This window comes from Lutjanus erythropterus, chromosome 16 (genome assembly GCF_056507025.1).
Source record: "Lutjanus erythropterus isolate fLutEry1 chromosome 16, fLutEry1.hap2, whole genome shotgun sequence".
NCBI lineage: Eukaryota > Metazoa > Chordata > Actinopteri > Lutjaniformes > Lutjanidae > Lutjanus > Lutjanus erythropterus.
This window is the reverse complement of record NC_139332.1, coordinates 30823541-30850411: the sequence shown is the minus strand read 5'-3', so window position 1 is coordinate 30850411 and position 26871 is coordinate 30823541. Positions and strand designations below refer to the sequence as shown.

The 26871-nt window shown below is 39.0% G+C and overlaps 2 protein-coding genes across 2 annotated transcripts; both read right to left on the bottom strand.

Annotated features, from left to right (window-relative positions):
• Window positions 1-636: 636 nt before the first annotated feature.
• On the bottom strand, window positions 637-3416 carry fabp10b (fatty acid binding protein 10b, liver basic). The gene is made up of 4 exons (XM_084738710.1): window positions 2569-3416; window positions 2320-2492; window positions 1218-1307; window positions 637-1108 (listed from the first exon to the last, which is right to left on the bottom strand). The coding sequence occupies exons 1-4, from the start codon at window positions 2633-2635 to the stop codon at window positions 1058-1060; spliced, it is 381 nt and encodes a 126-aa protein (XP_084594836.1). The 5' UTR covers window positions 2636-3416; the 3' UTR covers window positions 637-1057.
• A 2510-nt stretch (window positions 3417-5926) lies between these two features.
• slc9a1b (solute carrier family 9 member A1b) lies at window positions 5927-25194 on the bottom strand. The gene is made up of 12 exons (XM_084738477.1): window positions 24787-25194; window positions 19045-19505; window positions 16202-16452; window positions 15142-15359; window positions 14752-14948; window positions 14556-14645; window positions 14323-14393; window positions 13369-13542; window positions 12078-12192; window positions 11837-11935; window positions 11644-11716; window positions 5927-6908 (listed from the first exon to the last, which is right to left on the bottom strand). The coding sequence occupies exons 1-12, from the start codon at window positions 25058-25060 to the stop codon at window positions 6646-6648; spliced, it is 2286 nt and encodes a 761-aa protein (XP_084594603.1). The 5' UTR covers window positions 25061-25194; the 3' UTR covers window positions 5927-6645.
• Between the last annotated feature and the right edge of the window lie 1677 nt (window positions 25195-26871).

The window sequence follows — 26871 nt, the reverse complement described above, 5'->3', positions numbered from 1 at the left end:
CCGCTGTAAACTCCACCGACATCACCTGCTGCAATGACAGAAACAGTGGACTGAACAGGAACCAATAATGGAATAAGTACTCCTTTATTTAGCTAAAAGTACTAACACCCAGGACTGGGTAGAAATAGATTAAATAAGAAATTAATTACATGTAATTGGGATTAAGTAATTATATTATATATATATATATATATATATAAAAACAGAATACATTTGAAAATATAAAAATATAAACAAATTGTCAGTGATACTTGATTACATTTTGATTATGTCTTTAAAATATGGCAGTTTTAAATTGATAAAACCTCTTTCACAATAACAAACGCTCTTTTAACTCACGAAAGACACATCTGACATACAGGATGTCTTAGACATGGGCTCCACTGTGTGGTGGACCTGACAGGAGAAAAAAGAACCCTGTGCAAAAATGCATTTTTATTTGCACTGAAAATGTTTTGAGATGAAGAAAGAATATGTTTTGTAGCTGCATCCATTTTTTTTTATTATGTTGCAGTATCTTCAATGTTTAATTGAAATAAAGTTTTCAGATTAGATTGCATTTTCTATTTTATTATTTATTACAAGAAAAAAAATCGAATTTACCACATCAAGAGAGATGTGGTTTTTAAAGGACAGGAAGGGTATGAACCAATGAACCATAATGTGAAAAATAACTTGTAACTTAAACTGTCAGACAAATGTAATGGAGTAAAAAGAGACAATACTGGCCTCTGAGACGTAGCTGAGTAGAAATATAAAGTTGCATAAAATGGTAGTATACGATTAAAGGGCAAGTACCACAACCTTGCACATAAGTTGATGAATAAATTTAATATTATTTAATGAGATTTAGTGAAATAGAAGTATGAAAGGAGTACCACAGTGTCCTACTTCAGTAAATGTACTTAGTTACATTCCATCACAAATAAAAACAAATATTTTGTTTTATTTTATCATTCAATTTTATTCATAAATATATTAAATTTTTATTCATTGTGTAATTTCCAGATACTGCCTTGCTTGAAGCTGAAGGTCTGAGAGGATCATCAGATGTTGATCAGTCTCGTTTGCTTCTGCTGATGAAAGTGACAGAGCCGGCAGTGATCGTCTGGAAAAGTGAGGAGGCAGAGACAGAAAGAAAACAGGGCTGATACATGTAAAAAAAAAAAAAAAAGTTTATTTCTAACACCCAATCCCTCATTTTTAAAGCCACTGACCTCGACCATTTCATCCCCTTGGATCTCTCTGACGGAGGTGAACTTTTCATTCTCTGTAATCAGCTTCCCGTTCTCCTCTCTGACGGTGCACTGGTCAAGACAAAAAACATTGCATGGGGTTCTCAAACTTTTTGTGCCAAAATTCCCATGCATTTTTGCAAACAAGAGGAACTTTATGGGATGTAGTTAAGCAGTTGCCTGGGGAAGATAATGATATTAGAGTGCTATTCTAATTTACTCCAAATTAATCACACAGCTGTGAAAACGTCACACTTTGATAAAGATTCTTGGGCAAAGGTCTTTTCCAGATCTGGTTTGCAAGAAAAGCTCAAGAAAACTTTATAAGATACTTCATCATAATTATTTAACACCTGTCTGTCTTCATAAAAACAGTTTACTAGAAAATAATAAGGCATGAAAGTGTCTTTATCTCTGCAATGTGGGCCTGTCCTCTAGTTCTGCCTTTCTGGAAAGAGATAATCAGTACAATACAGAAGTGGTTAGTTATGCCTGTATCTGAGTCAATTCAACTTGCATAACCTGCATAATCATTAAATAAAAACATATTTGCTTACGAGCTTATTTCAGTTTTTGTCTGTTTTAAAAGGATAAAACATGTTTTAGGAGCCAGACACTCCACTTAGGTTATAGTTTTGCCCTTTGGATGTATGTTTCATATTTAATTGATGCTATAAATATCTATATTTTTTGATTAATTAATACACAGGTGGAAGGAGTGGGCTCTTGTTTTTTACTTTGGTGGTGCCACAGGGACTTTCTTTCTTTTCTTTGTTTTGATCTCTAAATTGAGTCATTGTTATTAACCATGTCTGACATCTTTTATTGCGATGTTGTGATATTTGATGTATTATTATATCGCTATCGGTTATTGTATTTTCATGAATCAGACCTGTACACACATGGTGCAATAATGAGGAAGACCTTTGCATCATTTACAACATGCTCTTTACTCAAAAATGCACAATGTCAAGGATCACTGAAACACCCTGAAGTCTAAACTGATGACTGACTGAATGGAGACGCTCACATACAACCATCACATGCTGCTGTGCTCATAATCTGCATGAGGTGTTTGAATCACCTTAAACTTCCTGCCATCCGCGGCGGTAATCTCTGACTCCTTCCCGATGCTGCATGAGTGGACCTGGTTGAAGATGGGGGTCTTGAACGTGAACGTGAAGTCCTGGCCGTTCTGCTCAATCACTATCACCGGTTTGACATCCTTCCTCATTTTGACCACCATCTCAGGAGCACCTGAAAGGAAAAGACAATGCATCATGTGTACACATACTCAGGAAAATATGTCCTTTAAATATGAAACTACTCTTACCTACGACTTTTAAGAACTCCTCCAGGTTTTCCTCAGAATAAACCTTCCAGGTGCCGCTGAAGTCCATACCTGCTGCTCGTGTTGCTGCCTGAGGATGTTTGTTGCTCCTGGTGTCATGTTCTCATCACGCTCTGCTGGTTGGCATGTTGGGGACTTCAAACTCCCTGTTATTTGGACTGTAATTTCCAGTGAGAGCCATAACTGTTGTGAAACATCCGTACACAGTGGAACAGGAGATGTTAAAGGGATAATTCACCACTTTTCATGCCGGATGTCCAGTCGATCGAAGCAATAAACTCCTCAGTGCTGCTATATGGGCTGGGAAAGTTTGAAAAGTCAGACTTTTATAGGAAACAAACGGTGACATTTACTTTGCAAACAAAGCATATCTTTCACTCTTTGCTGTCTTGTCTGCCTGTTCCCCCAAAGACCCCCTGTCAGTGTTGTACAGACTGAGAACACACATCTCGTTTCTTTAGTTTGGTTTCATAGAGAATAATGAATAAACTTTACAAGGAAAATTCAGCATTTTCCATGTGAAGGTCCAGTCAGTGTTGATGGTAAATGTAGCAATAAATTCCTCAGCTTAAATCTGCTTTATTGACCAAGAAAAATGAGCTCCCCTGCTGCAAAATCTGTTGTTCTTCCTGCAACCAGTGATGTCACAGTGATGTCACTGGTATTAAGGAAGAACTACGGGCTCTTTCAGATTGGATCGACAGGTGCCGGATGAGTATTTTTGTCACCTCGGGGTATGGTCACGCATGCACAAAGTGAATATTTGCCAGCAAAGGGAAAAATAAAACCATTGCTCCTGGTACTTGAATGCCCCATCGGCACAGCGCAACGTAGCATACTGAGGAAAAAGTGGTGAATTGTCTCTTTATTATATTAAATAATGTGTAGATTAAATATGGCACCAGATATCAGGAGGGTGCACGTGAAGATGCTTGCATGGATGAAATCCAACAAAATCACTGCATGTTTACACAGAATTTAGGCAACAACTTACCTTTATTTCAGACAAGAATTAAAGCTTTCCTTCATTTGACAAATATTTATGACTTGAGGACATTTTTCTCTTCTATAAAAATACTTCAACTGGCAAACACACAGAAAGCAAACACATTTTAAGGCAAACATGTGCAGGCAGCAAACGTTCAGGCAGTTCAGTGCTGTGAAGTTCAGGTGTGACGAGGTGATTCACCCCTTTAACCTCCAAATACAAGTCTGGATTCATGCTCAGTCACCAGGAACACAGATCTGCAGAGCTTCGTCAGAAAATTACTCGACTACTGCTGGAATGTTACCGAAGCTCAAAACACTTAAAAGCTTTCACATCATAAACAAATAAAGCACATGTGGAGCACATTCATTTCTGCAGAGGGCATCTGTTAATACTGAGCCATGTTGCAGTCCCTGAGAAAACATCGATCGGTCATGCAGGGATGTCGAACACAGTGCTAAGCTTCTTCACAGACCTCGGTCAAACGATATTTGCAGTTTATTCTCGACCTTCAAGTTATTTTAACCTTCTTGAATCACCAGATTTGTGCTTCCTATCTCGCATGGATATTTTTAACAGAGCAAAAAACGTTTCAGTCAACTAGTTACATCTTCTTGTAGTTCTTTTTAAAAAAATAACCAATCATTTAACCCGATCCATGTTTGAGGCAGACAGCTACATTGATATTTGCTTAAATTTTTGATGATATAAAAGCAAACATTTTTCACAGGGACGTCACCTGCTCAAATTTGTTTCTTAAAGGATTTTGACCATGATATGAACAGAGAGGGACGCTTACAGTTACAAAAGACCAAAGGCACCAGTAAACTTCTTAAGAACTGCTTATTGGACGTTCAGTTAACTGAGGAACCCCCAACTCCATACACACACCTTTTGGACATTGTACTGGGGGGGGCTGTGTCCAACAGTTCCTGTAACTTTCCGACACAGTTGACCGTCGTTGTCAACTGCGCAGAGGTGATAATCTTGGGTAAAGTTGGGTTTGATCATCTCTCTCCAGCTCTCTTCCTTCATCTTCATGCAACTATTTCTGTCACCTTTCATGTGAGCAACCGAGTCAAACACTGGTTAAAAATGTGCGTTATTATTCCTATATTCAACAATATTTGGTCTCTGCCCCTCTCTGATGGCCAGCTTTGCCTTGAAACCTACATTTACAAGCTAGTTCTTTTCTAGCATATCTCAGCCAGGGATACATGATAATACATGATATGATATTTTGTTGTGCCGGCTGCAACAACTCATTTTGGCAAACTGACGATATATGCACCCAATCAAAAAGTTTTTGAGTATTTCGAACTCAGACCAAGGTAATGTCTATAAACAGATATCCACATATGAATGCAGAATCTGTCAGCAAGATTTTGGTATCAGAGGAGTTCTGGTTTCCCATTTATAGTCAGAGAAGTAGAAATGCACTGATCCAAGTCTTTTAACTCCAATCTAATTCTGACATCTGAATTTAGATATCGGCAGATACTGATACAACACCGATACCAGTGCTCTTTTTATCTTCATTTTATTATTATTATTGATATTATTGGGATTAGCAAAATTACGTAAGAAACTGAACTTCAGTATGGAAAGCTTGTGTAGTTTGTGTAATGTAACTTGTGTGATGTAAGTTGTGTCATGAGGCGCTGTAGGATTGCAGCTTGTGATATTCACAGACAGCCAGCCCTCATTTCTATAATTTCACCGCTGAGAGTTTAAGTTTGCTATTTTATATTCCAAAATGAAAGCGCTAGTTTTTATAAGTGTTTTCAGAGAGAACGTGGTGGTTTATGTTGGTGATCATTCTGTCATTCCTGTGCTGGTTTATTTTTCTACCGTGAGTCTGGTGGCTGGTTCATTTCTTCAGTGCTGCTGTATTTCTATGCTACAACTTAGTGGATGTGAAAACTGCTTAACTCTCAAATCCCACTGCTTAGCATAGTGTTTACAAATAGAGACCACATGGTGTTATTTATCGATTATTAAATTAATTGCCAACTATTTTGATAACTGATTAATTAAGTCTATTTTCAGAAAAAAGTCAAAATTCTCTGATTTCAGCTTCTTAAATATTTTTTTTGTTTGTTTCTTTACTCTTCTATGACAATAAAATGAATATCTTTGAGTTGAAGATATCATCTTAGGCTTTGGGAAACACTGATTGACACAATTTTCACCATTTTCTGACATTTTAAAGCAAACAACTTTTACGATTTATCAAATACAAGAATAATCATTAGTTGCAGCCCTTTAAATAAAAATGCTGCATGCAGGTAAACAGTCCACGTAGGGAGAAAAAGAAACGGGACAAATTGACCTAAATGCAACCTCTGAACCCACTGATGATTTTTTTTTTAAATGTACATGCACATAACTGTTTATAGAGATTAGCCTCCAACTCCAGTCTCGCCTCTCAAGCTGCTAATCAGGCTGTAAACAATGACCACAGTGGCCACCGTTTCTACATCAACTCAATCATTTCTTTGGTGTTTCTGCGCTGCATTTCCCTTCTGTCAATATATATGTTAATACAGATAGATCTATAATAGGCTATAATCAGCCGAGGCAATCGAGGTCAGTCGAGCTTCACTTCATACATTTCTCATACTGTGCTTTGAGGTGGTAAACTCCACCCATCTGGTGCTTCAAGCTTGTTAAAACAAGTGCTCTGTCTTTTTTTTGTACTATTTGAAACAAGTCTGCTTGTTAAGACACAAAATGCTGACACTTGGTTCACTTCAGGCTGTGATAAAATCCTGAAATAGCAAATGCCCAGTGGTGCATGCTTTGGTAATGTGTTACATGATAAAAAAAAAAACCTTTTGAAATTGTGGGCAAAAAAAACACCCAAAATGCTGAAAAAAAGAGAACAATTTGCATAATCTCATCTCACAAAAACAGAACATTGAAAAGAATAACACTTCCAACAATTTAAATTAATAATAAATATCAAGCTTTGCTCATTCAGGGATCTCTGTTCCCTAAATACCGCAGGTGACACGAGGAGATGACATGAGATCTGTAAATGTGCTTCGTCACGAGAGGAAGGAGTCGTCTCACTCCTCCTCCTCCTCCTCCTCCTCCTTGTTTGGCCCGGGGTCACTAAGGCAGCGTGATAGTTTCTGTTGGTCCTGCTCCTCCTGCCCGTTTGGCGCCTTCGCCCTCTGCTCAGCGTCTCCTCTGGCTCTCTGCGCGCCGCTCTGATTGGACCTCTGGGGCGACTCGTCCAACAGGCTGACAGCATCGGGAGAGCTGGGAATCGGCTTAATGGTCAGACCTCTGGGGCTCTCACTATCGTCATAGGTGTAAACTTGATGTTCTGGGACACAGACAGAGCTCAGTTACTTATTAAATATCGTCTACGAGGAGTTGCATGATCATTACTGTTTGGATGCTTGTGTTTCTAACTGCTTTGTACGGTGGCCGACAAGTGCAAACGCGCTGCATATACAGACAGGCGTTGCAAATACAGAAACGCGCTGCATATAAGAAAACAGATGCAAAAGGAAAACGCTGCAAATACAGAAACGCGCTGCATAAACAGAAACGTGCTGCAAATACAGAAACGCGCTGCATATAGGAAAACAGATGCAAAACGAAATCGCTGCAAATACAGAAACGCGCTGCATATAAGAAAACAGATGCAAAAGGAAAACGCTGCAAATACAGAAACGCGCTGCATAAACAGAAACGTGCTGCAAATACAGAAACGCGCTGCATAAACAGAAACGTGCTGCAAATACAGAAACGCGCTGCATATAGGAAAACAGATGCAAAACGAAAACGCTGCAAATACAGAAACGCGCTGCAAATGAGAAAACAAATGCAAAAAGAAAACGCCGCATATACAGAAACGTGCTGCAAATGAGAAAACAAATGCAAAACGAAAACGCCGCATATACAGTCACACAACGGAAGTGCTCCAGGCCTCTAGGGGCAGTGCTGAGCTTTCCCCCAAGAGACAGACAACGGACGAATCAACCTGCGGAGGAGAGGAATAGGCCTACGTGAAAATATTATGGCACATATTGCTAGATAAAATCCTTACTGTCTGTTATGTATTATGCACTCCCTGTACTTTACTGTTGTTTTATGTATGAGTGTTGTCATGTTGCTTATATAATGTCATGTTTCTTTGTATGTCTTCAACATGACAATAAAGTTTGTTTAAAAAAATAATAAAATTAAATAAAATAAAAATCCCGAAAGGGGAAACGTAATTATGAAGAATAAACATCCCGTAACTGTTTTTTAAACTAAAAAAAAAAAGGCCTATGTGAGAAGTAGAAAGTTATTGGTGAGAGGAAAATTGGAGGTGGGAGAGGCTACATGAAAAAGTACGGGTTTTTTTTTTCTTTTTCTTTCTTTCTTTCTTTTTTCCACATGTTTTCCTCATCTTTTACTGTATTATGAAAGTGCAGCTGATTTACATTTTTACATTTTTGTTTGTTTGTCGGATTTACATTTTCTGATTTTTTGCCTCTCCCGCCTCCAATTTTCCTCTCACCAATAACTTTCTACTTCTCACGTAGGCCTATTCCTCTCCTCCGCAGGTTGATTCGTCCGTTGTCTGTCTCTCGGGGGAAAGCTCAGCACTGCCCCTAGAGGCCTGGAGCACTTCCGTTGTGTGACTGTATATGCGGCGTTTTCGTTTTGCATTTGTTTTCTCATTTGCAGCGCGTTTCTGTATATGCGGCGTTTTCTTTTTGCATTTGTTTTCTCATTTGCAGCGCTTTTCTGTATTTGCAGCATTTTCGTTTTGCATCTGTTTTCTTATATGCAGCGCGTTTCTGTATTTGCAGCGATTTCGTTTTGCATCTGTTTTCCTATATGCAGCGCGTTTCTGTATTTGCAGCACGTTTCTGTTTATGCAGCGCGTTTCTGTATTTGCAGCGATTTCGTTTTGCATCTGTTTTCCTATATGCAGCGCGTTTCTGTATTTGCAGCACGTTTCTGTTTATGCAGCGCGTTTCTGTATTTGCAGCGATTTCGTTTTGCATCTGTTTTCCTATATGCAGCGCGTTTCTGTATTTGCAGCACGTTTCTGTTTATGCAGCGCGTTTCTGTATTTGCAGCGTTTTCCTTTTGCATCTGTTTTCTTATATGCAGCGCGTTTCTGTATTTGCAGCACCTGTCTGTATATGCAGCGCGTTTGCACTTGTCGGCCACCGTAGCTTTGGCCCTGGAAACTGTTTTGTATGCAAATTCAGTAAAAAGTAAATGATTAATTTGATTAAGCACCTATTAAAAAACAAAACAATATAAATAATAACGAGAATGTGCAGGAGAGGGAGTCTCAGGTGTCTCCCCCAGTTACAAATTGAAGCACATCAAAATGCAATCACGATTACTGATTACAATTTTGAGACTAAATGTTTAGATTCAGAACCTTAAGTCCTTTTTTATAGCCTAGGTCTCACACATACAGGTAATAGGAAAAAATGAAACAAAAGAGTTTTTTTTTTTAAGGAAAAAATGATGGAGATAGTACAAAAAAAGAAACAACTACAAAAAACACAGGTATAAACACAAAACAGTCATACAAACATACACAAATAACTCAAAAAACATAAACCTTAATTAATGCGAGTTCTAAAATTTTCTGAAAAAGTTATTTCAGATGGTTTTTAAACACTGACATCACTCACCATAATATGAGATCTATATATTTTACAGAAAACTGTCTGAGACATGTTTTAACACGGGAACGTGTGAAGATGACTGGACCGTCTGGTTTTACAGGAATGACGATCTGATTTGAAATGAAAATAACTGTGATGTAAATGTAGACAAGCCAGTGCTCTTATGAACAGCAAAGTCACATATTAGAAGTCTATTCATGTCCAAATATTGACAAAATATTCAGCTTACGAAACAGTGGGGCACTTAATAATAATTTATACAGCACATTTCATGCAAAGATGAAGCATGAAGTGATTAATAAAAGACCTGATTAAAAATAATATAAAACAATAACAACAGGTTAAAAATATCAGTAATGACTAGTCAAACAGACAAATAAAACAACCAGAAACAGATCATAATACAATAAAACATAGCAATGATACATGGCAGAGTTACTACAAATTAAAAATCAGCTTAAAAAGATGGGAGTTAAGGGAGTTTGCTGATCTAAAAGGAGGTCGTTCCACAGTTTAGGGCCATAAAAAAGGAGCTTCACCAGATCTCTTGTGGGAAACTTTAGGAACGTCTGAAAGAAATGCAGCAGAGGATCTGAGAGTTCTTGTTGGGTCATAAAATAAAAGGCAATCGCTGATATAAGAGTCTGTTAGGTCATATAATGCTTTATAGAAGAGTGAAGGGACTTTAAAATCAATTCTAAAAGATAAAGGTAATCAATACAGTGAAGCGAGCAGAGCAGAGATGTGATCTCCTCTGTTTGTACGGTCAAACAAACCCGCCTGCAGCGTTTTGGATTAACTGTAATTTTCTTTCAGACTTTTCAGGCCGATCAGTGAAAAGAGTCGAGACTCTGGCAGATTTATGTCCAGCTCTCCTCCCCTTCAGACAGATTTCCACCCGTCCTGGATTTGTTCGGGACGGTCACAGCCTCACTGGCCGTTCAGGCATTTTGGTGAACAACAAAAATGTCTGCTGGTGAAACTGTTTCTGCTGAATCCGTTATCACATCAGTATAATTTCTCTACAAATCGTGCATGAACTGTTCACACATAAAGGATTCCTCTCCCCTAAAACCCCTTTCTTGGAGGAACAAACTGCGACCGAACACCTAAAGGAATCATTCACCTGCTGCACTGCTGGACTCGAACAGTTTAAACAGAAATACTGCTTGACAAATAAAGATTTCTTCACCTATCTACAACTACGTGACTCTATTTGAGTAAACCACCACAAAGGCCAGTGGAATTTACCTGCCGTGACACCTGTGGAGCAGCTCCGCCATGCTGACCAAACATTGTTCAATCTGGAGTCTCTAAAGCTCTTACGCTGAATTTATTAATACCTGATCTGCTCAGATCCAGACTGAGGGGTCGTCCACACCAAGAACCGGAACTATAAAACCTGTAGCTCTAAAATCGCTCTAACTCAAGTGGATGGAGGAGTCCAGAGGGCAGCTTTACAGCTGTGGGGTAGTTATAGTTATAGTTCTTGGTGTGGACGATCCTTAAGTCTCTGTAAACCCAAATCCACTTCTAACCTTGTAATTTAGGGTCATAATAGAAAGCGTATAAAAAAGTACATTTATTTTTTGGGGTTTTTATATCATTCTGTAGCTTGTTAGTACTTCATTGTGCCTACAAACATGAACATCCGAACATTCAAGAGACATTTTGGTGAGTTTTGTTTTGTTTCTGTTGAGTTTGACGTGTGTTTTATGGACAAACTCGTCTTAGTTCGGGAAAAGAGAGAAATTCAGAAGGTGCACACTTTATTATGGACGGCCGGTGTAAGAACGCTTTCTTTTCTCATTTATGCGAGTTTATTTTGTTTTTTTAGACTACATTTTATGTGTGAGGAGAGGTGGGGAGGTCATCGGCGCTGCAACCTACATCACGGCTGAGGCGGCGTCTCCATTTAGAAAACTCAGAAAACAACGGCGATGCAGTCGACCTTTAAGACTGGAAAAAGACCTGGCGTCGCAAGAACATTTCACAAATCCAAATGAGTCTAGAATCTCTCAATTCATTTTCAAATTTCAAGGGGTGTTTCATCCAAGTGCACTGTGTTTTGAAACAAATTTGACAACCACGATGTCAGTCAGTGAGACGCCCTGCGGCCCAAAAGACTTTTCCCCATAATCTCACACCGGGAAAGAAGCACCTGTAAAAAGTTATTTCACTATCAGGATTTAATAAATTAATAAATCCATGTTATCAACTGGCAGAGGCCAAAACGCCTCCGGAGCAAAGAAACCCCCTTCTTATCAACAACATTCTGCTTTTTACTCAGAAATATGTTGAGTTAAAGAAAATATTGCACCACGTTGACTCTTCAGCAGTGTGAACGGGCAGATTTTCCAATAGAGCTGTCGTCTTATGATAAGATAAATTCTGTGTGTTTGTTTAACTGACCTGATTCAAAGGCGACTTTTCTCACTGGCGGCGTTTCCTGGCGGTTTGCAGGAACTGTGAGGTAGTGACTCATCTGTGAACATTTACAACAGAATCAACTTGAAACCAGCGGGTCAGAAATGTTCAGGGTATGAGCTACTTCCAGCAGCTGTGACATTCACAGACGCACAATCGCCGTCACTGTTGAACTCACCCTCCTCTCCATCTCCACCCGCTGCTTCCTGAAGCGGACTTCACTCACGTTGTCCTCAAACGGGTCGATCATCAGGTCGTGTCGGCTGTAAGAACGAAGCTGAGGAGCAAAACCGTGAAGGGCGGCGTCAGAATCACATTTATATCCAAAGTGCTCATGATTAGCCATGGCTGGCTTACTGTATGTAAAACACATAATTATTATTATTATTATTATTATTATTGTTCACTGTGTTACAGACCCTCTGTCTGGTCTTCTGCAGGTTGCCTCGCAGGATCTTTCTGATCTCTTCTTCACGACTCTTCGAGATGCTTGGGATCGCCCGTCGTCTGTTCGCCCCTCGTGGCTGAATGTTTCTGTGGAGACACACGTGACGCATGTAATTCACTGCTACTTGAAACAACAAACTATTCCACAAAATATAATTCTGTCTATTCAATCAAATCCAGTCAAGCTTTACTTTTTAAGGAGTTTTTTTTGGGATGCACATTTTATTCTCCATTGTTAATCAGTGACTCCAGCTTTACTTCCACAGATAAGATTTCAGACTTTTATAAGTGTTGGTTCACAAAAAAAAATGAAAACATACATGAATTCATGTTTTTTGATGTATTTTGTCACATAAAACTAGTAGTATTTAGCCATGCAGATACTTTTATCTCTGAGATATTATGCAAATAACACCAATGTGATGAATGGAGAAAACGTCTTAGATACTCTGAATCAACACTTTTCATTGGGACTATTTCTTTGATAGAACATTCTTCCAATAAGTATAAATAATAACAATAAGTAAGTGATTATCAGGTCTTGTTATGATTATTGACACTAGCAGGACTGATTCGATTCGATAAAAACACTGATTCTGTTAGAGATATTTCAGTCACAATACTTTTTTTTGTGATACGAGTTAGTTTTTCAGAGAAATAATTCTGTAAACTGTACGAGAAACCCTCTAATCTGGTGCACGATCACAAACTATGAATGTTTCCATTACAACAGTGTTTTCCCTGCTAATGTTCTGGGAGGGCGGCTCGCTGCCCCTGACAGCAGTGAAGCAAAAATATTTTGTTTTAGGCTGTTAATTCCTCATTTAGGCGTCTTCATTCAGAGGTTTCTACTTTGAATTTTTTTTTTTTTAAGCATGCACTTGTTTCCCCTCTTTCTTTCTTCCTGTCGCTCCGCTGTCTGTTAACGTCTCTGCCTTCGTTGCAGACTTGTAGTCACAGACGATGTCCTGCCGTCAGGCTCATGCAGCCCAAGTTGCTCTGTCTAGTCGATGTTAAGTGCATTTAATGGACTGCTCGCCTTTAATAACTTACTTTAGTAGCCTTTGGAAGTTTTCCTTGCCAAGTGGCAAGCTAACTGGGTAGCCCAGCTAGCTCGCCCCGTGTTACTGTGAACACACAGTTGATGTGATCACTGTGACAGTTTTTAAGTCTTCATACAGTCACACAGGGAAAACGCCCCCACGACTCTTTTCAGAACTCTGTGAAAAACCTGATTATTGATTTCTAGGACTGAAAACTTACTGCATGGAGACGGACGAGACGATGGTGGGCAGCTTGGCGGAGCTGCCGCTCTCCACCAGCATCATGGCCTGTTTCATCTCCATCTTGTTGTAGAAGGAGATGAGCTGAGGCTCCGTGGAGCGCTCGCCCGCGATCAGCCACCTCTTCACGTACGCCTTATTGAAGCGGTTCAGCCTGAGAGCAGCAGAGAAATCAGTCATTAGTTTGTGTTATTTGTTATAAATGTTAGTTTCTAAGGTGTTTCTTCTGCTTTGCACCACTATTAAATTCAAATATTACATCAGATGAGATCTTATTAGGGGTTAATGTAAGTCGAGAAACTGGGTTCTTAACCACAATTAAAGCAGGATTGAAATTAAATTAATTTTACTTCATGTATTCATTAAAAATGGCTTATTTAATTAATACAGGCAAGAAAATACACAGCACTCAATGTGAAGACATTATGATAAAAAGGTAAATAAATAATAACAAACAATAACAAAAAAACCCCCAAACAATTCGATTAAAAAAAAAAAAAAAGATGTAGAAGACACAAAATAAAGAAAAGGGAAAAAAATCCCTTCAGTAATTTAAATAATTAGATTTACTGTTCCAATATAATTAGAAACTGACAAATATATGACAGGCAGAACATTTAAAGTATTTTATAATCACACTCACTAGAACAGATTTAATTTAATTATTAATTAAATATGTTTTTTAAAAACAAAGTGGCTTCACAATGTATTTTTTAAACAACTTAAGTTCAAATTAGTTCTTGATTGAGTTTTGAATATAGATATTTTTATATTCAACAGAATAGCTATTACTATTTTTTAATATTTATTTGATAATTAATTCATTTTGATTTGTGCTTGATCATATTCACACTAAAGTTACAGTTAAAAAATATAGATTTTTCTTCCTTTTAAAGACAGAGAGGAGACAGAGGACATGTTAATAAAATCTTACTTGTCTTTCCAGTGATGATGTCCATAATGACCACAGATACATTCAATTCCTGTGAGGAGATGATCCAGGAACTGAACAGAAAGTGAGTTTTTATATAAAATTATTTGTTGTCTTATATGTTAATATCTTCATGATGATCAAGAAACAAAAATGTGATTTAAAAAGTCAGAATTTTTTATTGTTATATTCTTTTAACTCTGTTAAAGTCTGTTGTAGGTCATTAAAACTCTCACCTGTGTGTGAATCTCCTCATTAATTGATCCTTTGTTCTCTTTCTTCTTCTTCACGGCCAGAAGCTCCACCAGAGGCCTGATTGTCATTCCCTGAGGACACGAACAGGACGGAGGACATGTGGACAGAGCATGAGGTTCAGTTTTTTTTAAGTAGAGACCAAATAAAACACAGAATATTCTGCTCGACCGCTCTGACCTGCACAAAGACGGTGAAGAAGATGACGGTGATGATGGCGGTGAGGAACAGGTGCTTCATCTCGCTGTTGGTCAGCAGGAACCCCAGTGAGAAGGCAATGGCCCCTCGCAGGCCACCGTAGGCCACGATGAACTGGTCCTTCTTGGTCAACTTCACAATACGGAACTTATTGATGATGAATGTGAGGCCGATAACTCCTGAAACACAAAAAAAACAACAAAATAGAGTTTAAAAAGAAGAGGATGGGGAAGATAATACTAATAATATGGAGCCAATAATTATATTTATGGTCAATTATCTTCCTTCAAATCTTTTTCCCCTTCTTAAAAGCCCTGCAGTGTTAGTTAGATAAATGTAGATTAAAGTTTGACCGTGTCTTGTTGCACTGACCGAGCACTCTGGACACCAGACAGAGGACCACGGTGAAAATGACGAAGGTCCAGTTCCAGGCGTGAGGACCGGCCACCGTGGACACGCCGAGGAAGATGAAGATGAGGGTCTCGCTCACGCTGCTCCACATCTTCAGGAAATACTTGATGGTGGTGTACGACTTGTGGGAGATGTTGGCCTCCACGTACGGTCGCATCATCACGCCACAGGCTATTAACCTGTTTGAGACGGGAAGGAGAAAATTAGGAACTTCTCTCCAAGAGTCTCTCCTCTGCATTGTTGATTTGTTTGCAGCCACCTGACATCTTTTCATCACATCACACTCATGCACGCACGCACATGTAAAAGTACAAAGTATTTGTCTCAAAAACTACTCAGAGTATTAGTTACTTTTAACCGTTGATGTCACCGTCACCTCTCCAAACTAGAGCTGTAAATTCTATGCGTTTCCTGAACCAACAGTTGAAAACGCTAACAACTGATTAATGATTAATAATTTATAAGATACATAACACATTTTATTTTCCAGTTACTTCCATGAATATTGATTAAACATCAATAAATACATTTCTGTTTGGGTAAATTCTTAATGGCAATTAATCGATTAATGATTAATCATTAACATTCTTACTCCAAATGTTTGCTGCTGCACCGTTTAGTTTTGTTTTTCAGTTGTTTTTCAGTTGCTAAGCTAACTGGCTGCAGCTTTAATGTATGGATAAAAGTATGGTATTGATTTATTCATCTCACTTTGTGAATAAGGGGATTTTCCAAAATGTCAAACTATGTTTTTTAAAAGAAAAATGTTATTGATCTCTTTTCAAAGAAAAGACCAATATTCACTTCACTGGAATTTATCAACCAAAAACATTACTTAAGTAAAAGTAAGAAAGAAGGAGCAAAGAAAACCCTTTTCACAGAATCCTCTTTTTTTGGACTGAAACGGTTTAAACATCTGTTCTTGTCCTGCGGCGTCTTGTTCAACCTGCTTTGTAAAAACAGGCTGAAAATGGACACGAGCAGGTATATTTTTCACTAAAGAAGAAAGACTTGGACTCACGACATGATGCCTGACAGGTGGAAGACCTCAGCGGAGAGATACGCCATGTAGCTGTAGAGGAAGACAAACAGGGGCTCGATGACTCGGGTGTGCGAGGTGAAGCGGGAGGTGAAGGCGCCTAGGATGCCGTAGACGGCTCCCACCATGATGCCTCCTAGAGAAACCACGAAGAAACAGACGACACCGAGGACGGCGTCCACCACGGTCACGGTCCCCGCGTGAGAAAACTCCTCGAAGAGATGATACAGAACCTGCACAGACACAAACACACAGCCAGAGTCTTTTATTGTAGGTTTTGTGTTTTATTCAAAGTAAAATGTCAGAGTTTTATGGCCGCCAGGAACTAAATGTGAAGGAGGTTATGTTTTTTTTATGAACATATTTTGATCAAGTAGACTTTGTTAGGTTTTGTTTTTTCATTTCAGACCATAAAGCTTCTTTATTGGTTGGAAGTCGGAGCTGGGAATGAGGTCACACCTGACTTGACTGTGTGAACAGATTCCTCTAAATTTCTTAATTGGAAATCTGTCTTCAGGCGGCGTTCCAGTTGATATTTTTAATTATAGTTTTCAATTGTAGTACAATACTCGAATGGAAATGTAGAAATGGTGATTTTCCCAAATTTCTTCAGTATGTTTTCTGTCCATCCTGGCTTACTTGCAGCATCCAGCATGTTAGGAAACAGAATCACTTGCAGGGGGTCCAGCTGCAGCTCAGGTGGTCTGAGCTCCGCAGACTGAGGCTGTGAGTCCTCTGTGGTGGACTGGGTTCGACCCCAGCCTACATGTTGTCCCCCTCGCGCTCTCTGTCCCCCTTTCCTGTCTTCTCCACAGCTCTCCTTTCACAATAAAAGCACAAAAGCCTAAAAAATACTTTGAATTTTTTTGATGGTGAAATCACTAAGTTCTTGCAGGTTTGTGTTGAGAAACGTTCTTAAGCTGTTGCTCCTGTCCCAACTTCTTTAGAACGTGTGCAGGCATCAGTTTCAGACTGAGTGTATATTTACAAAAAAGAACAATAAAGTTTATCAGTTTGAACATTATTTAACTTTTGTGGAACTGGGGTTGTAGCACCAGTTGTTCGACTGGTTCTAAAAGGAACAGCAGAAGTTTGCGGAGCAGATTTTAGCTTCTGAAATTAAGCTTTTTTTTTTCTCCTTTTCGCCTGTAATGGGGTCAACAGAAACATAAACGGGACTTTAAATAGAAACTGTTGTCAAGCAAAGATCCAAATAAGGATAGAGCTGAACTTTTGACTCTTTGATTATTGTCTGGAGAATACATGGTCTGCTTCACTGTCGGGAAAAAGAATCCAAAGTGGTCAATTCTCCAGTTATAAAACATGTGTCTTCATGTGAGCTAAAAATCTGCAGCTACATGGATTTCTTTCTTTCCTCCTTTCTTTCCTTCTTTCTTATGAAAGGCACTTGTGAATTAATCTGCTTAAACTTTATGATTTATGCTGCAGAATTTTCTTCTTTCTCTCCAAACATGTTGCTAATTTTCAATAATCTTGATGATACAATTACAGCATGTTCAGAATCACATCTGGTAAAGAAAGGGTGCTTTTCTATTTCCTTTTTGATTAATACTAATAATGCACACTCTCACTGCTGTATTTGAAATATGTTGATTGAATTGTTTGCAGCTCTAATGCAGACAACAAAATATCACCAATCCATTTAAACATTTACTGCCTTCTGTTTGTAAATTATCTGCACAGTTTTTCACAGCATCATCTTGCTGACAAATGCTTCAGACAATCTCACAAACAGCCACATTTAATCTCCCACAGCCTCCGCAGCTCCGGAGGAGCGAGCACAGACGTGAATCAATGGAAAACTGATGATGGTTTTTGTTCCACATCATCAGCGATCGCCTGCTAAGAGCGCTGAGTCGTCAATCACTGATCTGATTGGACGCCGAGTGCAGACTGAAGCAGAGACGGAACAAGAACAGGGACGTGAGAGAAGAAAATGTCACGTACATTTAAAAATAAAGCTACAGTTTGGCAAAATAATTCTTCTGACTGCTCCTGTTTCAGCGCTGTGGCTTTATTTTAAACATTTAAACTAATATTCCTTATTGTGTTAGTGACATTAAACAAAAGCAGCAGAGGAAGCAATTACTGAAGTAATTAAACTTCAGGAAAAGCATCAAACTAGAAAAGTCTGCAAAAGTTAAAGTCCTTCATTTGAAATCCTACTTTAGGTGGCTTAAACAGCATTTTAATTGTTGTATCTGCCGAAGTTAGAGATGAAACTGTAGTCAATTAATCAATTAGCTGATAAAAAGAAAACTGATCTGCGTTTTAATAATCAAATAATTATAATTTTTGAGCATTTTCTGTTAAAGCTTAAGCTAAGCAGGATTATTAGCTGATTTTGTTTTTTTTTTCTGTGATAATAAGATGAATATATTTGGACTATTAATAGGGGAAAACGAAAAAAACTGAGAAAATAATCAGCAGATTAATCATTAACAAAAATGATTACTAGGTTCAGATTTTCTCAAGTTGTTACTGTTTTTACTTCTTTTTATTTTATTAGTTACATCCATCATTTCCTACCTGATTATTAGGAGTGAAAAAAGAAAAGAAAAAGGCTCTGCTTCTCAAATTGTTTGTTTTGGAGAAATATTCAGCAATTTTACCTCTTTTGGGTCTGAAATGTTAACTGGAGGAAACCATCAGAAAGGTTTAGAGGTGACAGACGTCAGAAATGTGACGTGAAACAGACGCTGCTGTTTGCAAGTCGTCACAAGCAAAAACTTGCACCCGCCCTTGTGCAAAAGTGGTAAGTAGCAGAAAATGGAAAAACTCTGGTAAAGTACTTCAGTACTCACCACAGTGACGGCGTCGTTGAGGAGCGACTCCCCGAACACGAGGATGTGCAGCAGCTCGTTGATGTGGATCTCCTCGAACACGGCCAGGACGGCGACGGGGTCCACGGCCGAGATGATGGAGCCGAACAGCAGGCAGGAGAGCAGGTCCACGCTTCCCAGCCGGGCCGCTTCGATCTGACACACGGCGTACATCATCCCGCCCACGAAGAAGGTGTTCCACAGAGTCCCCACCACGGCGAACACCAGGATGGTGCCCAGGTTCTCCGAGAAGGCCCGGATGGGCAGGAAGTAGCCGGCATCGAGGATGATGGGAGGCAGGAGGTAGAGGAAGAAGAGCTTCGAGTCGAGGATGGGGGGCTCCTCTCCGATGGCCTGGATGATGCCGCCCACCAGCAGACCGACGACGATCAGCAGACAGCTCTCTGGGACGACGTTTGACACTCTGGGAATAATGTGGAAACCTGCAGAGAGAGAAGAGGTTCAAATATATAACTTCAAATTCAAACCGACAAAAGTTTTCAATGTAAACGAAAAAATGAAAATCATTCACCTTTTCACAAACTTGAGAATAATATTTATTAATCAGATTGTGTTCATTTAAAATGATCTTAAATTAAAGATGTAGCATTAATCATCTCATCACTTTTTTTACTCCAAAGTTGTTGTTTTTTCAGAGCATTTTGAACTATAATTCCCATCATCTTAACTTATTCTGACCCACAGCTTATTTCTAATGTGTTGACACACTAATCAAGCACAAACAACAAACATTATCTGATTCCAGCATCACAAACAGCTGTATTTCATTGAAACAGCTGCCTGCTGCGGCTGATGATGATGCCATGAGAGCAGTGACAGTTCTGCACACGTAAACGCTGTAAAGCTCCGTAAAGCCGAGGTGCTGTGGGTTTATCACCAAGAGTGACTCCGTTCACATAGTTTAATTGTTTTCACACATTATTTTCATATTATCATAATAAAAATATTAATTAAACCTGCTTAAATAATGCTGCTGTGGAACTGAAATAATGATTTTAATCAAAATATTGTCAAGTTTACATTTAGTTAAGTTTTCTTTATTTTTCTTTCCCTTTATTAGCATTAAAGGACACAAGAACAATAACAAACAAAACAACAAAACCATGCCTTTCTTTACATTTACTTTTACTTGCATTGTTGTGCCATCAGTCAGTTAATTATGAACAAAAATCATTAATTCTAACATGTCGATGATCTGTGCGTTTAATGGCTGAATTTAAAAGGATGGAGCCTGACGCAGTAGCTCCACGCTGAGCGGGACATTGTATCTAGTCTTTTAGTGTCATATTTGGCCCGTTTGTCTCTCAGCTGAATGAGGCGTTGACATTCAGTCTCTGTGTCATGTGATGTGGGGTCCAGGCGTTTTATGCAGTCAGTGGTCCTGTGTGCAGCCGTCCTCGCCCCCTCCTCTCCTCTCTGACTCGGCACACTGAGATCTTTGTTATCGAGCAGTGCATTAGGACAGGAAGTCGGACCGGCCCTCGGAGACAACAGCTGGATGGACAGATAAGATGCCAGACGGCTTCGTCCTGCTTACTCAGCCAACGGCAAAAACCGCAGGAATCACAATCGTGACTGCTCGGTGTTTTGACATTCAGTACGGTGGCATGGTGGGTAGTACAATTTAACAGAAAGGCAAAAAGAATAATTATATGTACTTAAACTGTCCTGTGGAAGACAACTGAGGATGCCGAGGTCCATGTAATGTGTCATGTAGTAGTTCTGGTTTATTTGTACGACAACTGTTCATGACAAATGTTGTCTGGTGTGTTTTACAGGCCTACAACAACAGATAAGAAGGAAAAGATAAGTACAGCAGTAATTAAAGGGATAGTTTGGATTATTTGAAGATGGGCTGTATGTGGTTTTCCTTCATAGTTGAGTAGTAGAGAAGCAGCAGGAGCACACAAGCTAAGAAATGAACTACTGTGGACAAGATCAGCAACAAAACATATTTAATCCACTCATAAAAGGTCTACCTAAAAAAAAAAAACAATATCAATTTAAAGGTACAGTATATTTAGAATATTTTATCCACTTTACTTTGTTGTCAGGCAGCCTTTTCTGACAGGAAACTGCAGTTATATAAGCCACATGCAGCTCTCGGTCACTCAACCAAACTCCATTGGCAAAATCAGTGATTTTAACTCGCAGAACAGAGGAGTTGTTGGTCCTCTGCTGCCTCGATTGGTTAGTTTGTTTGCGTAATTGTGTGGCTTTAGTGAATCCAAAATAACCTTCAAAACACTGAAGTCACACGGTAACACAAACAACCTGACAGATCGAGGCAGCAGGTGATCAGCAACTTCTGTGTTCTGTGAGGAAAAATTACTGATTTTGCAAAAGGGGTCTGGTTGAGTGACCTTTTTTTGTTCCTAAAGAACACATAATGAAAAAAAAAAAACTAGGGGTGATGTTAGTTTTGATATTTATTTTTTTTTCATGTATTATTTATTTTCTCAGTTTTCATTTCTTCACTTGGTTGACAATGCATATGTTAAATTATTTAACACAATATTTGTTATTTGTGTAATAAAACAGGTTTCTCTGAACCTTCATACAGTCGTATCTGTGCAAAATCCGTGCACAGTCCATAAAGAAAAGGTCTATTTTTTTCCAGCTCAAAAATTTTCTTTATCAAGCAACATATTGGTTATCTGTGTATCTTTCCCCTCTTAAATCTGCATAAGATCAGTCTCAAAAATCCCGTATCTGTTGGGCTCTAATAGGTTTTTACAAAAACTGTGAATCACCGCAACCACCAGAGGTTCTTGAGCATGAAGTCATAAATGTGCACTAAAAATTAGGTTAATTATGAGTATTAAGAGTCTGAATGAGACACTGACATCAGTATTTAGAGTTATGAAATGTTCTACATTCTTAAAGTTTCTTGTCTCATTTTTGTTCTAAAAATGCACAACATACAAGAATTTTTCATAAGAATCCCTTATATTTGTTTTTTAAGGAATTGCAGTTAATATATGTACAGAGCAGGACATTTTTCATTTAAAAAATAAATGTCTCGCTGCTCTCTGGACGGCAAACTTTGAATAAACTCAAACAGATCTTTGGCATTTGTGTTCTGTAATTTCCTCTAATTTATAAGTTGACATATACACAGATAAATCTGCAATAAGCTAATATTACTCCATATTTTTTCTTACAAAATGATTAAAAAACAATTAATCAATTATCAAAATATTTGGTGATTAATTTAATAGTTGATTAATAATTGATTAATTGTTGCAGCTCTACTTAAACGCTCCAAATGATAAAACGAAGGTTTCATAGCGTCGAGACTTCAGCCTCTCAAACATTAGAGGAGTGCAGTTGTGTCGAAGCTAAAGGTCACAGTCATGAGACAACATATTATATTCAGAGATACATTTAATCCCTGTAATTAGTCTGAACACTTTGCCAAGGATGAATTTAAACTCTAATCCTCGGAACATTTGCTTTGACTACAGACAGACAGACGCTCAGGATCATTACAGGAGCAAGCCTGTAAAAACACCATTAGCTCTCTGTTGCAGCCTGCAGAGCGAAGATTCAACCTTTCAGCGGCGGCGACACTAGAAGATATCAATCATGTCTGTCCACGACTCAAACATTAATCTGCTCATTAATAATTTCACTCTTCTTCAGCGAACGTTTGGGGGATTTTGGCTCAGTGTTGAGTGTTTAAAAAGCCTCCAACAAAAACTGTATTTGTCTCTTTATAGCTGGACTTTTGCAGAGTTTTAAATGACTGTAGGCTCACTAAAGTTTACATAAACTGCAGCAAGAAAGAACAAATTACAACAATTTTACTGTTTGTCTGAAAAGCTGCATGCAGCCTTGAGTATCTCTCTGACTTGATTATCTGATATGAACCTCTTAGATCATCCGGCCTTCTGGTTTATGGTTTAAATCAAATGTTGCTGAAGCAGCTTTTGTTTTGCTACAGTCTTAGACTGCATTATATATGCAAAAGAAAACTAAAATGTTCCTTTTCTTCTGCACTTTTGATTAAATTTGAGTGTTGTGTTTGCATTTTAAAAGAATCTGATCATTGTAGCTTGATAGATGTTGACAAAAGACATGTAAAGAGGTTAAGTGAAAGGAGCATCCTCGACACGCTCAGTCATTCACAGGCATGGATGGGGTGAAGTTCACCACTTTGTAAAAACCTATGAGGGATTTCACCATCTACAATCCATAATATCATTAAAAGATTCAGAGAGTCCAGAGAAATCTCTGCACTTACGAGGCAAAACTGAAAACCAACACTGAATGTCTGTGACTTCTGACTCTTCAGACAGCAGTGCATTAAAACTGCATTAAAAACCCATATTACTGTATAAAAGATTCTTCATGGACTCAAGACACAATTTGGAAAACCGCTGTCAGTAAACAAAGTTGCTGCATCTACAAATGCAAGTTAAGACTCTATTATGCAAAGAGAAAGGCATATATCAACAACAGACTTCTGTTGTTGCAGACTTCTCTGGGCCTGAGCTCATCTGAGATGGACTGACAGGAAGTGGAAAAGTGTGCTGTGGTCTGTCGAGTCCACATTTCAGATTGTTTTCAGAAATCATGGACATTGTTTTCTCCAAGCTAAAGAGTAAAGGGATCATCCAGATTGTTACCAGCACGAACCGCCAGCATCTGTGATGGTATGGGGATGTGTTAGTGCCCATGGCATCATGGGTAAGTGTCACATCTGTGAAGGCCCCATTAATGCTTAAAAGTACAAACAGGTTTTGGAACAACATATGCTGCCATACAGACAACATCTTTTTCAGAGACGTCTCTGCTTATTTCAGCGAGATGATGCTGAGACACATTCTGCACGTGTTCCAACAGTGTGGCTTCATAGTAAAAGAGTTCAGATACCAGACTGACCTGCCTGCAGTCCAGACCTGTCTCCTATTGAAAATGTGTGTTGCATTATGAAGCACAAAATAAGAGAACAGAGGCCCCGGACTGTTGAGCACCTGAAGTCGTATATCAAGCAAGAATGAGAAATAACCAGGTCATTTTTTAACTGTTTACTGATTTTAACTTTACAGTGTGCCTTGGTGTTTTTGAAGGAGCCTTGCATTTTTGATGTTCATGCAATGAGCTTTTCACCTGAAGAATAAATATTGAGAAATCATTTTAAAGCCATATCACCAGCCCTAAATTTGATAAATGATCCACTCTTGTAATCCAGTGTCAGATGGGTCAAATATTTGACATGGGAAGGAAATAAAAGTAACTGACTGCTGCAGATTCTCTATTTTAGCATGTATGTACAGTGTATTTATATGTAGGCCTGTGTGTGTGTGTGTGTGTGTGTGTATCAAGCCAAGCCAAGTTTCTTTCATGGTTTTCATGTTGGTCTCTGAAAACTCAGCAGCTGCTTCTATATTTAGATGAACATTCTCAGTGATCATTTATTTATATCTCAATCACTGTCAGGGGTTTGTATCTGTTTCTGTTGCTCTTCTCCCCCTTTTCTGTTGATCTGCACAACATTTTAAATCAACTTGAGCCATTTCACAAACTTAAAGAGCCAAATCTGAACACAAGAAAACTGAAAAACAATTGGAGAAGCCAATAACGTGCAGTTTAGAACCCCCCTTTATCAGCACCCTTCATTTTGTTGATAACCCAGCCCCTCACTAATGTTGGAGGTGGGAGTATTATTCATTTTAATTTGAGTCGTGCGTCACTCACCAAGTTTCATGAGCAGGGCCAGGAGGATCCACAGGGAGATCTCAAAGGGCTTCCTGACGTGGTCGTAGTTGAAGGAGAGAACGGGGAAAGCCTTTTTATGCGCGGTGGAGTTAGTATGATGATGATGGGAGTCTTCATCAGTCACCGGGTCTGGACCTGTCCTCGTCTCGTTGTTGTCTCCCGCAGCAGCATCACGACTCGCGGACGCAGCAGCGACGAAAAGGAGCAACAAAACGCACAGAGAGCCGATCAGAGCGGGACGGAGCACAGCCATTTTCACACGGTTTGACGGCTCAGCTGCTGCCGCTGCCGCCGCCGCCGCCGCTGCTGCTGCTCAGCTCTAGATCCGATGAAGATGAAGATGAGGAGGGAAGCGAGCGTGGTGCGCCAGAGGGAAGCGCGCACTTTTACGCATCTTGCATCTTAAAATTACGCATGGTTGTAGAAGAACAAACGGTGGTTTATGTCTCAAACAAACAAGCTGCTGTCATCAGTGGTGATTTTAAAATAACATCACGACTCTTCTCACTCGCCCGCTCAGATGATTTACAGCCTGACGGTTTGTTGTTTCCTCCAAATTTGCTGTTTTCCCCTCTAGTGTAACTCTGGCAACTTCATGCATCAGGTAGCAACATCCATGAGAGAGAAATCTGTCACACTGAGCTCTTTTTCTCTTTAACGTGCAGATAATTAACAGTTCGGTCGAGAGGAAGTGACCTCTGCTGGAGAGGAGGACTACAACAACCACCAGGCACAGTAGCTGTACTGTCTGTGGTGCAGAGGATCACAGTGTATTTACTGCAGGTCTGTGCGTAAACCGACTCAAGGAGTTTTTAACTGGTTATGAAACAGTTATAATCAGTTTAGCACTGATGGCTCTATATGACCTACATAAGTTATTGAGACAATCAGCAAGAGGACAGGATATTTCTATGTAGTTTTTCTTAAAGGGATAGTTCACCCCAAAATGAAAATTCAGTCATTATCTCCTCACCCTAACGCCAAAGAAGGTTGAGTTTAGTTTTTTAGTCCAAAAAACACTGCCGGAGTTTCGCAGGAAAACAGAGTTGCAGAATTTCCCTTCAAACAGAAAAACCCCCCCGAAATCTGCCTCCATACTGCTTGTCTGGTGTAATCCAAGTCTCCTAAAGCCCCAACATGCCAAGCTGAATTAACACCATGTTTTATAGCCCTAATCTTCACTGCAGATCCTCATCTTGGAGCCACTTTCAGGTGCACATGCACACTGTCTGAACTGTCCATGTGGTGTAACAGTGTGTGCATGCAAGTGAACAACATGTTGGGGCTTTAGGAGACTTTGATTACACCAGACAAGCAGTATGGAGGCATTTTATGTTTATTTTTAAGTTTGTTTTTTCAGTGTGAAAACTGGTCACCATTCACTTACATAATTTGGGAGATTCTGCAGCACTGTTTTCCTGTGACTGAAAAAACAAAAAAACAAAAAACCCTGACCTTTCATCGGCATGAGGGTGAGCAGATAATAATTGAATTCAACTATACATTTAATGCCTGTCCTGGGTTGGATTCTACTTGAAATCAGATGAAACAAGCCTGTGTTTACATTTTATCAGACAAAGTTACAGTGAGGAGTATGGTGGCCAGTTAAAAATAAGCGGAAGGAGATTTTTGCTTTTTAAGTTATATTTTGTGGTTATTTCAGTGTGAACACCACCACATCAACACCAGCCTCCAAAATCAACACTAAATGATAGCTCCCTGCATTAGCTTTAAATACAATTACTTGCACTTGAGTATTTCTATTTTATATTACTTAATTATATTTCAGAGAGGACAGAAACATTTAATTCTTTATTTTGCAGCTAAAACAAGTTTCAAATTCAAGTTCATAAAACGAACAGTTTAAAATAATAATGCAATCTGCTTCCCAACTTTTGGTCCAAAACTTCATGGCGTTGTGAGGCCTTCTTGATTTTAATGGGTATACAAGGTGTAAAATCAAAAATCAAAAGCAAACACTTTTCCTCCTGCCTGCAGTACTTTTTCCACATCTACATAGTTTTGGTGTGAGCTGCAGAGTTTTGGAGATATCGGTTGTTGAGA